The sequence below is a fragment of the Pelobates fuscus genome, chromosome 5 (genome assembly GCF_036172605.1).
Source record: "Pelobates fuscus isolate aPelFus1 chromosome 5, aPelFus1.pri, whole genome shotgun sequence".
NCBI classification, from domain to species: Eukaryota; Metazoa; Chordata; class Amphibia; order Anura; family Pelobatidae; genus Pelobates; species Pelobates fuscus.
The window spans coordinates 128017569-128032458 of NC_086321.1; the positions used below are offsets into that span (position 1 = coordinate 128017569).

The 14890-nt window shown below is 47.9% G+C and overlaps 1 protein-coding gene across 1 annotated transcript in view; it reads right to left on the bottom strand.

The window, feature by feature from the left end:
* MORN3 (MORN repeat containing 3) overlaps positions 1-14890 on the bottom strand; it is a 66591-nt gene that overhangs the window by 32348 nt on the left and 19353 nt on the right. Inside the window, exon 4 of the mRNA XM_063454265.1 lies at positions 8818-8977. Coding sequence (XP_063310335.1) covers positions 8818-8977 — 160 coding nt within the window. The remainder of the gene's footprint in view (positions 1-8817; positions 8978-14890) is intronic.

Below are 14890 nucleotides of genomic sequence, written 5' to 3' on the forward strand. Positions count from 1 at the left end.
ATACATTTACTCTGTCTCTAGTGCCTGTCTACCTGGCAGCCACTAGAGGGACTTCCTGCATTTACACAGACTTTAAAATGTGAAATGACGCTGGATATCCTCCCGTTTTGCATGAGGACATCCAACTTCTTTAAAATTGCTATAGGAAAGCATTGATTCAATGCTTTCCTATGGAAATGCCTAAATCGTGCAGCCATGCCCATTAACTTTTTCTCCATTGACAATTTCAGAGGAGGCTCAGACAGAGCAAGTGCCGTGGGACCCAGGCACTGGAAAGAGGTAAGTGAAAAGATTATATATATAAATATATATGTTCCACTGGTACCCTGCAAACACACTTCCAAATATAGCAAAATGCCGGGTGCAATATAGCCATAGCCAAAAAATTACAGAAAATAATGAAAATAAGGCTTGCACTCACGGACTTTTATAAGGATAAAATGTTTCTTCTTTGGGGGCGTGGCTTGCCGTGCATGGAGTGAGTCGCACACCACAGGAGCTCCGCCACCTCGGACCACAAAGCCCCATATCAATGCCACATACACCACAACGATGGGTAGAACGAAGCGCCAGGGCACCCCGGGACCCTCTGGGTCCAGTCCGCAAAGGAAAACCGCCGGTCCGCTAGATGAATTCCTCTCTTTTTCTGATAGCACCAGACCCGCGAGGCACGCGGACAAGATGGCGGCCGCTTCCCCAGGGGTGGAGAGTAATGCAAGCTCGGAGCCGGGGGCGACGGGCGGAGACCCTCTATCTAGGATCACTGCCGAACTGGCAACCATTTCAGCTAACATGCTCTCAAAGTCCGATAAGACTGCCCTAGTAGCGGAGCTGCGGTCGGCGATACGAGAGGAGATACAGGAGGTACGGAGGGACCTTTCAGCACTAGAGGAGAGAGTCACAGAACTAGAGGGGGAGAACCTCAGGGCCATACAGCACTCCCAATCGGCAGATCATGCCACAGCGAGTCTGTACTGCTTGACCTCCGAAGGCAAGTGGAGGACCTGGATAACAGGGGGAGACGCAATAATATTAGAATTCGAGGCCTGCCAGAAACTGACCAAGAAAACCTGACCTCAGCCCACACACAGTTATTTACCCACATCCTGGGCGAAAACGCCCCGGAGGACTTTCAAATAGAACGTGCTCACAGGGCCCTGCGTCCCCCCAGGAGAGACGGCCTACCACGAGATGTGATCTGCTGCCTCCTGTCCTTTCAACTCAAGGACGCCATTATGAGAGCGGCGCGCCCTCAGACTATCACCTTCCAAGAGGCCACTATCTCGCTCTATCAGGACCTGTCCACCCTCACATTAGACGCACGAAGGGCTCTGAGGCCTCTCACGCATGTACTCCAAGAAAAACGTATTCCCTATAAATGGGGCTTTCCCTTCAGCCTCCAGGCCAAGCGGGGGAACACGTGGTGCACACTGAGGTGGCCCAACGACGTACCCAGTTTCCTGAGGACAATGGAACTGCCACCGGTTTCCATCCGCAACTGGATCTTGGACCAGCCTCCGGCCCGCCCGGACCATCCTGAAGTACCGGCTCCGCTACGTAGCCAGGCACGGAGAGACACACAGCCTACACGTTGGGGAGGCCCTGATGGACCCGAAGAATAGACTGATCCACACAGACCCCGGCCCCGGAGCTTCCCTGCCCTCCTGCACAGACTTCACCTGCTGAGGTTACCCCATGGCTTCGCGATACCAGATAAGTACTCACACTTTCATCCACTGGGGTGCTGCCACATTTCCCATCCTGCCAAGGGTAAGGGGGCCTGGGGCCTATAGTTCTGAACACCACGGGTTCATGGGGTGGGCCTGCACTTTATACGATCTGACTGTCTCTTGGGTGGGGTACGGGCATGGGATTCATCAATACCTCCCGGGTCGGCCGCGTAGCGGAACTCACCTAACCGGGGTTCCTGAGATGAGGCACCCTGGCTTTGCTTTCCCCGTTGCCCTGGATCCTTCTCTTGGACCAACTTAATGACGGTCTGCCTCCCCTCCTGCCCCGCTGACCCACTCACCAGTACCTGTTGACCCACATGATAACCCATAAACTGGGGCTGAGTGGACACACACTGAACCAGGGTTGGGTGGCGGGGGCCTGGGAATATTGGGGGTTATTTGCTTAGGCTGGAATGTCACATGTTCTGTGAAATGTAACCTGCCCTGTTTATTACGCACCCGCATGCTGTCTGTTGACCTTACTGTTTGGGGTTCTTAGCATTTTTAGCAGATTTGCTGGCCACATCGCTGCGACACTTTAACCCACAGATACCAACTACTCCCCACCCTTACGATAAGATGCTCATATGATTCCTTAGCGGGGGAGGGGGGGGGGTTCCCTGAGGCGATCTGGTCTAACCACGGTATTGTGTAGACCATGCTTGTCTCCCAGTTCTGTTATATATCAGTTCACATGCCCCCACGCACCCATAGAGTCTGTTTTCCGTTAAATGCTCTTATGTTATGCTTGCCATGCTGCTGTCGTATTTTCGCTCCCGGGGCTGAGCGGGCCGCCCGTGCTGGTCATGGGAAGGCCCGCGCTGCCTCGGGATGGGGAGTTATGGGGGCGGGGGGATCTGGGCATGGTTAAATCTAATGGGAGTGTCGAGAGAAACGTATGACTTTGTATGATATGTACTGTTTGTGAAAACCCGAATAATTCTGCCGGTGTGTGATACGATCCCTAGACTGGCTCGACTGACATACCCTCCGGGTTTCCTCAGCTGAGACGGTACCGGGCCGACCCCCCCCCGTCCTCCCCCCTTCCACTACCACCCCGGACGGCCCGGGGACGGCTCATGAACCGGGAAACGAACTCACTCACTACACCCGACCCACCACGGCATGGCTGGACAGCCCCTGCCGTTGCTACCCCCCTAGAGACATAGCATAGGACATTGCGCCCCCTCCCCGGTGCCCGTTGCCCTGATGCTCTGACAAAACTGACGGCCTAGGGTCAGACGCCCCTGAGGATACACATTAATCCCGCCCAGACTAAATACCCAGCCCGCCCACACTAGACTACTAACGAGACCCCCAGTAGACCAGCTGAACGGTAACGTGGTCCGAGGGACCGCGGTCCCTGGTATATCCTGACAGACCACACTCGCCTGACTTCCGTGACCCCCTGCGACCGGCCCTCTTGTAAATTAGACTCGACCTAGGGCTACGGTTGCTTATACCCCAGAGCCCCTCCACGGGCTAGCACCCTAACCTCTCTAACCCCCCTCTCCCGACTGCCCCTCTCTGCCCTTTACATCCCATTTCCCCCTCCTCCCTACCCCCGGCGCTCCGCTCCCTCCGAGAGTACGGTGCCACCACTCAGACATGGCATCGGGCTTCAGACCCTCGCCTTTGCTCCTGCGGACACATAATGTCCGCGGTCTCAACTCCCCTAATAAAAGGCGCCATCTGCTGCACACATTATGGTCACAAAAGGTTTCAGTAGCATTTCTACAAGAAACACACCTAAAAGGAGGTGATGCTCCGCAGATCAAAGACAGGAGATTCCCATTAGGATTCTACGCTAACCACCCTGATGCTAAACGCACGGGGGTTGCCATCATCTTCTCCCACAACACCCCGTTTCTCAGCTCAGCAACACAGGCAGACCCCATGGGCAGATTTTTATTCGTTAAAGGCACGATAGCTGATCACAAATACACGTTCGCCACTATCTATTGCCCCAATAAAGGGCAACACCGATTCTTAGCAAAAACCCTCGTGAAATTGGAGAGGATCCGGGAGGGAACTTTGATCCTAACCGGTGACCTCAACATACCCCTGGACCCCCGGATGGACTCTTCCGCGGGCTCTAGCACCATCCCCCCGCACTGTATCCGACAAGCTAAGCAAGCTCTGTCCAGATCGGGCCTGGTAGACTGCTGGAGGGTGGCGCATCCTGATGATAAAGATTTCACATGCTACTCAGCAGCACACAATAGGTAAAGCAGAATAGATTATATCTTCCTAGCACAAGAATACCTCCCCTTCCTCATGTCCTCCTCAATAGGGTTACAGCACGACTCTGATCACGCACCGGTCCGAGCCACTATTAAGTCACCGCTTTTCAAACCCAGTGACCGCCATTGGAGGCTAAATGAAACTATACTGACGGACAACGCTGTCGCCACACAAATAACCCAAACTCTGACCCAATACTTCCAAGACAATGTCAGGCCAGACACTGCACCCCTCACGGTCTGGGAGGCGCATAAATGCGTAATACGGGGACACATGATTAAACTGTGCTCCCAGCGGAAAAAAGAGCGCTCAGCCAGAACGCAGGAGCTGCTACGCGAAATAGCCACCTTAGAGACAACACATAAAAGTGACCAGACGGACGATACCTACCGACGCCTCACAGACACACGTAGGCAGCTTAGAGACCTGTTATCCCAGAACTTGCTCCAAACCATACGCAAATCCCACAGACACTTTTATGAGTTTTCTGACAAATGCGGTAGGACACTAGCCCGCACACTGCAGCAGAGACGGAGACAACACCACATCCACCAGATTAAGGGGAAGGATGGGACACTGAGAAGGACACCGACGGATATCTTGCAGACGTTTAGGCTTTTCTATGAGGAGCTATATAATTTAGATACCACAACGCGACGCTCAGATAGACCCCAACACCTACGCAACATAAATGCCTTCCTCACAGAACACGTAGGCCGGTCGCTCCCGGAGGAGCTAGCCGAGGAGCTAGAACAGCCTCTGACGGGGGAGGAACTCGCCGCCGCACTAAAAAGTTCTAAGTCGAATAAAGCACCGGGCCCCGACGGTTTGACGGTCTCATACCTGCGAAAGTTCAAAGACATACTGTTACCACATCTGTTACAGGGTCTCAACTCCTTGCTGGAAGGTGGGCGGTTCCCGACAGACTCCCTCCGCGCCACGGTCACGGTCATACCTAAGGAGGGGAAAGACCCCACTGAATGTGGGAGCTATAGACCGATCTCGCTCCTCAATGCTGATCTCAAGCTCTTCGCAAAAACCATAGCCATGAGACTCGCCCGCGTCCTCCCCACTCTGGTCCACCCCGACCAGGTGGGGTTCATTCAGGGACGGGAGGCTCGAGACAACACCATCCGAGCCCTACACATGGTCCACTCTGCTCGATCGACAAATAGAAGCCTAATCCTGGTCTCCACAGACGCGGAGAAGGCCTTTGACCGGGTAGACTGGCTGTACCTCGAAGCCACCCTCAGTCACATGCGGTTTGGCCCCCACATACGCTCGTGGATCCTCGCCCTGTACACAAACCCGACGGCCCGCATTCGGATTAACAGCGGTCTCTCAGCCCCCTTCGCCATTCGGAACGGAACCAGACAGGGCTGCCCCCTGTCCCCCCTCCTGTTTGCCCTCACTCTAGAACCTTTCCTAGAGGCGGTCAGAAGGGACGGGGGAATCACCGGGTATAGGCACCGCCACTCAGAGCATAAAGTTGCCGCCTATGCCGACGACATGTTGTTCTTTCTGGACAACCCCACGGTCTCCTTCCCTAATCTCCTCCGAGCCTTCAGAATCTTCGGTGAGATCTCCAATCTCAAGCTAAACCTCAGCAAATCGGAAGCCTTGCCGATCTCACTCGCTGCCGAGAGAGTCGCGCATTTAAAGTCGCAGTTTCGCTTTACCTGGTGTGATACGAAACTCAAGTATCTCGGCGTCTGGCTGCCCAGTGACCTAACACTCCTGTTCCGGTTAAACTTCCTTTCCATCCTCTCAGTCCTTCAGGCGGATCTACATCGCTGGAAGGGCCTCTACGTCTCTTGGTTCGGCCGAATCAACGCCGTGAAGATGAATATACTCCCGCGCCTTCTGTACTTGTTTCAAGCAATCCCCATTACGATACCCAGGTCATTCTTCCAAACACTAGACACAGCAATACGGCAGCTTGTCTGGAACGGTAAGGCAAGCAGAATAAGCAGGAAGCTCCTAGAGCGCCCTAAAAGTAAAGGAGGCGCGGGACTCCCATCCCTCCGGGGATACTATCATGCGGCACACTTACTCAGGGTTGTTGACTGGCACGCACGTCCCACGGCCAAACTGTGGGTCCCCATGGAGCAGACGCAGGCGGGAGGTACACTCCCCTCCCGCCTGTGGCATAGCTCACTCACTCTAACAGCGCTACGAACAGGTAATCCCCTGACCGACGCCACGCTACGAGTCTGGTGTAAGTTACGGTTCACACACCAACTCACCACCACCGACGGCCCCCTTACACCCATCACACATAACCCACAAGTGGGAGGGGGACTCACGCCTTCAGACTTACGCGCTTTCACAGACACTGGCTGGCTCAGCTTCCGGCAGTTACTGCGGGGTACCCAACTCAGACCTCTCACAGACATACTGGGGGACAAGACTCCAACAGGAGTAGATCACTTTCACTACGCCCAAATTCGAGCTTACTACGCGACCTTCCCTAATAAACAATGCCTGAACAGACCGCCCACGCAGTTCGAATCCCTTTGTATAGCACAAACCCATCCGGAAAGGGGAGTCTCGCAGCTATATGCGACCCTGCTCAACGGCGAGCACCAGCCCCACCCGAGGTACATCGCGAGGTGGGAATCAGAGACAGGGACCACGCTCACAGAGCAGGAATGGGACAAGATCCTAATACTGACTCACAAATGCTCCATCAGCTCCAAGCTTCAGGAGACTAGCTTTAAAATCCTCACACACTGGTATAGAACCCCGGACATCATACACCGTATAGACCCAGGAATACCAAACGAATGCTGGAGGTGCGGGGCCCCTGATGGCTCTTTTATTCATATCTGGTGGAGTTGCCCTGATATCACTCCCTTCTGGACAGAGATCAGGGAGACCATCCGTCTTATAACGGATATTACCGTACCTCTCCAACCCCTCACTATGCTCCTTCACCACACAGACATGTCCATCTCCACGTACAAAAAATCTCTACTCAAACACCTGTTGTCCGCGGCAGCGGCAATAATCCCAACTAGGTGGAAACAGAAGGATGCGCCTACCCTCTGGCAGTGGCTAGACAAGGTGGGAGAGATACACCATATGGAATCACTCACGGCAGCGCTCTACGGGAGGCTAGAGAAATGCGATCGCACCTGGGCGCCATGGCTGTGGTACCTTATGATGGATGGAGCGGGAAGCCGGAGGCCTCTACTCCCCCCCCCCCTCTCCTCTCCCCCCCCTCCCTCTCCTCTCCCCCCCCTCCCCTGTCATGCCCCCTTGACCGAACAATGGACAGAAATCCAGTCGACTGAGTAAGGACTAACCCTAACTCATAAACGCCCACCCCCACTAGACGCCCCCTGTGATGTCCCTCTCATGTGTTCCAATCCCCACCGGACTCCATACCTACGGCTACATACCTGTATGGACTTGAGACAACCGGACACTGATAATGGTAATGCTTACTACACACAGGCCCAATGCCTGAGAACCGCACGCACAGTTCCAGACGTACGACTTGCACCCAGACATGACCTGGTACCCGAAAAACGGACCCAGGGGACCGGAATCACTGATATAGTATTCCCAAACGTGCTACCCTCAGACAGGAGGATAGCAACAACTTGACAATCAAGACGGTTCTCGCTTACCATCTGACTGAAAATTTAATCTCACTGGTTATATGCAACTGGATAACCGAGCAATCCTCCTGAGGTACTGACCTCCTCATCCCGCTCACGGAACGTCCTACCCGCTAGCGGAGGAAAGCCCCTAAGCGCCCCATTAGGTAGAGACGCCCCGAGCTCCCGTTTCCCTGTACAATTGCTGTCACCCATATTTGATAGGAGGTAATCCCTGTTACAAGTTTCACCTCATTTGGATGTTACTGTGCATATATAACAAGTGACTAGTTGAATCTGTTGTCCCTAAATCAATGTTAAACGTTTCACCCAATCAACCTGTTTTCTAAGTCCATTGATATATGTATACTTGTATCACCCTTTTGACACATGTCAAATATAAAACGAAAATAAAGATTGTCTAAAAAAAAATAAAAAAAAATGTTTCTTCTTTATTCCAAAATTATTTAAAACATCTTAGTAGTCATCAACGTTTCAGCCATCGTCCGTGGCTTTCATCAGGATCAGTTCAGCACTGGTGCTGAACTGATCCTGATGAAAGCCACGGATCACTCATTCTGTCTCATTCTCTGGTGCTTGAGATTATATGTACATTTATTGAGATTATATGTACAGTTCGAGAGAGTGGTCCGGCTAAACATTTAGAAACCAAAGTTTCCGAGTCCGGCTAAACATTTAGAAACCAAAGTTGGCAAAGGGCCTGTAACATCCAAATGTATCAACTGAAGAAAAGAAACAACAATAAATCCAGCAAACAAGTCACATCTATCAGTCACAAACACTCCTGTGGAATCTAACAAACACATGCGAATCAGCACCCAAAAAACATCAACAACGCCATAACACCATAACACCCATATAATTACTAGCAAATAGAGCCCATTATAAGACCTACATCACGTCACATTTAACAGTGGTTTTATTATTTTCAAACCAAGTGCCACTAATACAGTTTTTTTTGGCTAAGTAATCCTTAAAGGAACATTAACTTTTTTTAAAAAAAGAATCGTATTACTGTTTTTACTAATAATGTGAAATAAAACTGCTGTGTTACACATCAGCTAATTTCGCCTAAATACAGATTTTATATTCACTACAATTTGGAGGTTGGAGAAAAAACAAAACAAAGTGAAGGTAAATGAGCTAGAATAGGTAGACAAAGATATTTAGGTTGTAACAAGACAAACCGGTATAGATTATTATGTGGCAAGTACCTAATCGGAGCATTCCCTGTCCATTGTGTTTATCTTCTAGCCATTCTCCTTCATAGATATCACCATTTGCAAAGTACATTCTACCCCAGCCACTTCGTTTTCCATCTTTCCAATCTCCTTCATAATATTCCTTGTCTGAGTAAAACTTAGTTCCATATCCCTGTAAGAAAATGCAAACGAAGAAAAACATAAAAGTAATTAAAACATTTATTACATTGTAATATGCATTTGGTGTCTTCATCTTTTGTAACTGCAACTACTGCAACTGACTCTTCCTACCCTTACTGGAGCTGGGATAGTGCAAAATAAACAGAATACCGGTAAATTGAAACTATAATGTATAGTTGTCCATTATAGTACATTGTCCCCCTATACATCGAATACACCATAAATCATAAAGATACATGGTGTATTTAAAGTAAAATAGATTTACTCAATTTTCCTCTGTTCTAGTGAAGCTTCATGGGTGTTACGCTTCCTGGCTGTCCTTTGCTTCGTCCCTGTTCTTATTTGATTTGTCCTGCATGGGACGCATACCCAAACAGGGCAAATCTTGTCAGTGATGTTGGCACCCTGGCTTCGTTGCCAATAGGGATGGCTAAGGAGTCTCCATAGCAACCACAGCGCATAGGAGGTGAGCAAAGGGACCTCACGTGGGATGCTGAGGCATTGAATGACAACTAGGAGAAAATAAAACTTTTTAAAATAGGTTTTTCTTATAATCTTTACATTTGTTAGTCAAACTGCTTGCGCAATGTGTAGATAAAATCTTATGCTCAATTTAAATGCTAATAAAAAAATAAAAATAAAGTCTAGAAGATTGGTCGAGAATTCAAAGTGAATTTCAGACTTAGCTAAACTGGCTTTAAATTTGAAATTCACCTTAAAATCACATTATATTCCTGACCATTTTCACTTTGGTGAATGAGCCTGTAATAAATGCTGAACAGAAAGAGATTTTGGTTGTTTGTTTGTTTTTCACTAAACTGGGAATTGTGGTGAATTTATGTAATGCAACATTTTAGGCCAAAAAATATGAGCTGGGAATTTTTTTTTAAAGTTTTCCCAAGTTGGCTATTTCCACCTAAAATTGGCAATTTCATATACATTTCCCCTGCCAATCTGTTTTATTGTGCTTTGCACTTAACCCACTCTCCAAGCCTTGCAATTGTGGTGTTGGGGTTTTTGTTCTACACTCATTGTTACTTCCAACTTTTGCCCCCATGTCCTTCTCTCTCCCTTTTCCTTTTTTGAATTACATTTCATCCATCTCTTCAATAGTCTCTCAGCCCAAGTTGCCGTTATCTACCAAACGCCTGCCTCTCCTCTACTCTTCCTTGATCATGTTTCTGCTTGGCTTTCTTACTTTAATTTGATATCCCTTCCCTTATTGTTGGCAACTTCAACATCTATATTAACCAAGCTAACACCTAAAAACCTCTAGATTTCTATCTATCACCTCCTCCTTTGGCCTTTCTCAATGAACTAACTCCCTTGCACACATAGCTGGCTATACCATTGACCTTGTCTTTTCCAGCCCCTCACTCAACATGTAATCCTGACCCTATAGTGTTAAAATCACTAGTTAGGGAAAGCATTGGATTGGCTGAAAACAGCAAGGAGGCGGGATGGGAATGGGGCCAAATACCAGCTTGGCCAATCAGCACCTCCTTATATAAATACATTGAATCAATGCATTTCTATGAGAAAAAAATTTGCGTCTCAAACGGCAGGTATCACTAGGGGGCACTGGAGGTGTGCCTAAAGGGCAATGTAAACACTGCTTTTTCTCTGAAAAAGCAGTGTTTACATGGAAATGACTGCAGGGAATGATTACACTCACCAGAACAAGTACTCACAAGAACAATTGTTCTGGTGACTATAGTGTCCCTTTAAATATAACTCATCTCAGGCTATTCAAAATCTAAAGCTCGTTTGATCCATGTCACTTCATCTCTCCAGTTTCTACTGCCTCCTCTCTCGAGTACCTCTGAAGCTCCATTATACTACAATTCTGCCCGTACTGTTCTAATGCACCAATTAAAGCTCATTCTAAATGCCTTCAACTCTGGCACAGCAAGCAAATCTGCTATTTCCAATGATCAATGATTCCTTTAGAATACCTTACCTTATCCATACCATTTGCCCTTTAAGAAGTCACTGATAGCAAACCTATGTAGGACAGTTTGCTATCTTCCTGGGTGACGCTTCTCAAATTACAATTGGCCTCCTTAGTTCCCTCTCATCCTTACCCAGCTCACTCTCTTTCCACACTTTAGTTCTTCCACACACCATATTTACTAGTTTATTTACCTTTAACACACAGGTATTTTATTCCAACCTCTTCCTCTCTGTCATGCTTTTCTTCTTCTGGTATTGTTTTACCCCTTCCTCACTGATTGTAATCTCGTTTGAGCAGGGCCTTCTTCATCTCGTCTTTGTTACTATACTGTATATAAATTTCTTGTCAAATATCCCCATCCTATAATTGTAAAGTGCTGCAGAATATGTTGGAGCTGTATAAATGCTAATAATAAATAAATAAATATATATACACACACAAGGTCCAATATTAAGAAAAGGATGCTTCATTCTTATGAATATAAGACTATTTTAAAAATTTGGATTACACTGCATATGCTATGGAAGAACGTATTCACAAATTTTCACGCCCCAACATTATTTTTTTTCTCTAACATACCTATTATATCATTTTGCATCGGCCTGAAAACCACTGTGAAGGGTCTGGGGAAACCGCTAATATTCCACATACCACAGTTTCAGAGCCAGTAGTCTAAAGTGCTGGTTCCCAAAAAAATGTATTTAAGCACAGCCTAATGTATATTCAAAAATATTCATGCAGCGAGTATAGTAGTAGCATGGTCTAACATAAAAAGTTCAACATGAGGGGGCGGCGCTTGTGAGCAGAGCTGAACGGACACCATCTCCATCAGCTCCCGACCTCGCAACGATTAACCTGTGAATATCACGAGCATCTCAACCCAATCGAAGACATTAATTCCACCCCGAGTATTGGGAAACCGAGAGGAGTCGTCTAATGCCCTTCTTTCACCAAACAAAGCCGGGAAAGGTGAAACAAAAACACCGGGCCTACCTCACACCCACGAGATACAGCCTGGAGACTCTCCTAGACAGCATCGGGACACAATACCACCCGGACTCGGAGGAGATTGTCACCCCAACACACAGCAGCCCTACTGCAACCATGGGGCGCCGCACGCAAAAACAGCACCCGGCATCGACAGCAGACCAGCCAAATATCGGGGAGATGCTGCCACGAGAACCTCCACAGAAGGCCCACCGCCTGCACTACCGGCGATAGCTCACTCACTGGGGCTAAGGCCTGAGGACACGCGACCCAACTCACCCCTGGCTTGCACAGACCTGAGCGACAACACCTTCGCTACAAAACGAGACCTGCAAAAATGGATGCAGGAGGTTCAATCCTTGCTGGCCACGGATATTGGTACTCTAAAGACGGATGTACGTCAAACCGCGGAGCGGGTGAGTGCCATGGAAGGGGACATACAATCACTAACCAGTGGGGCATCAAATATCACTGAAGCCCTGCAATCCCTGCAGACAGCCCACCAAGCACTAGCGACACAGGCGGCCACCCAGGTTGACCGCCTGCGTCGCAATCATATTAAGCTTAGGGGAGTGCCGATAGGAATCACCTCAGAGGAGCTGCCCCACTTTATAAGAAGGCTTTTAACCACTATACTACCACCAGCTATGGCCAAAAAACTCACACTAGAGGGCATATTTCGCCTGCCAGCAGGGAACAACACACCTGCCGCAGAGGCAAGAGACGTTATCCTGAAATGTGCCACAACACATGATAAGGCAGCAATAATGTCAGCAGTCAGAGGCAAGACTCCCCTATCATTCGAAAATTCCAACCTGTTTTTTTTCCAAGACCTGACTCGAGCGACACTGCACTGGAGAAGATCGATAAAGCACCTAACAAGCCGCCTGAGTGATGTAGAATTATTAAAAACCTGTATTGAACCTGTGTTGAATTTTTGCACTAACTCCATTTTAACCCACATTACCTGACAGATCCTCCATTTTAAACTACATTACATGACAGAATTTCCCAACAGCATTTAGTGTAATGAATAGAGACTGTATTTCCTATAAAGACATAGCTGACTCCGGAATTATTGAATCTCCTGTAACATGCAACAAAGTATAACCAAGGCCAGAGCCAAGGCCATGTGAAGCAGGCCTAATGAAATGTTCTATTCATAAAAGAACCCTGCACCTGACCACGAGTCTGACATCACTAACTGCCCAAAATGACGCTCAAGCCCCCCTTCCCACCGAGTAAGCCTCATGCTGGGAGAGATGGCGCTTGAGCCATCTGTCCACACCCGTGTCCAGAACAATACCACCTCCCGGTGGGAGGACACCTAACTAACCACTTAGTTCTTGATCCAATTAATAATATTGATGGGTGGACACTGACATAGCCACTTAACATTTAATCCAATTAATGATGTTTATTCACTGATATCTCAATAATCAATGATGATGTAATTTTGCTCTTATAAGGGTCTGCGAGCCCACTTTTGCTCAGATGTCATTAAATTTTCTTGAAGTTATTTTAACCTGAACTCCGTGTGTCAGTGTGAATTTACTTCTGCGAATACGCAATTTAATCATCTCAGATTTGGACAGGAACAGATAGACATTTAAACATATTTGTTTATTTCTAAATTAATCTACATCATGAGGACCGCAGGCATACAGTACAGATGGGGCATGCCGCGGACCCTGCTGATTACGCACAACGTTACTATCCCCAGAGCCACATCGGAGACAGACATACTTGCAGTCCTCCTGAGACTATCGGACGCTCTCCAAACAACCGCCCAGACAGGAACATCCCAGATGGGGGATCCAGCCACCACAAGTCCATTTACCCCCCGAGCCCCAAGCACAGACTCGGAAACCTGACACTGTCTGCAAGCGAAACTAGCCAACACGGCTAATCCGGACTCTATTATACCTGCATACAGAACTGTTATTCTTTTAGTATAGCTGTTTTCGTTATTTCGTTATAACCGTTATAACCTGTGTTCTTCATCCACATGGTACACACACAGCCGGTGACGATCACACAACACCTCACTAACACAGGGAAACTCCAAACAAGCTCCCTACATCCCCCCCCCCTGTAGCCCCCCTAGGTTAGGGGGCTTCCACTATCGTGGTAACAAACGTGACCTCACACTAACGCTCCACCAAAGCCGACCAGCACATAAAGGGCAATAACAACTCATATAAAACCACCCTTGACTACTCATGACCACCCCAAACTAGTGCACTTACACATAGCAATACGTAGCCTCACCAATGGTACAAACTTGTGACCCTAACAACAACGAGTAGAAGTAAGGGCTTATAACACTATTCCATGAAGGGCTACAAACCCAGGAACATTTGTAAACACTAATATCCGCAATTATTACGCAACATGTATAAAAAGACAAAATGTGCTGACCAACTTGACTAAATACTGTGAAATGCATACTCTTATAACCTGAATTGCTTTATCTCCTGTATATGTCAATATAAAGCATGAAACCTAATAATGCACAAACAAAATAAAGAATAAAAAAATTTAAAAAAAGTTCAACATGTATAATAAGTACAGCACAGGTCTCTGGCCATGAACCAAGTTTCAAATTTCATCGAGAAAAATACGGGATTATTCTAACTTTAAGTGACCGAATAATCTAAATTTTATTAAAGACAGGAGTCGAATATTTGCTTATCTTTCTTTACTGTAACTCCCAGCAGCAAAGAAACAGTTAACAATCAGTGTAAAAAGTTTAACCAATCAGCGTGCATCACGGTAATATAAACTGCCATCAGGCTCCTCCCAATTCCTTTTTCTTGATGTAGCCGAACAGCCGTAGAGTCAACCACGTAAACGTAGAACCATTAGAAAGATGAGTAGGTAATGATGTAAGTATCCGATAGGATGAAGACAATGCTCAACCCGCGGGGAGACAGAGAGGACGAGTGATCTTCACAGTAGGAG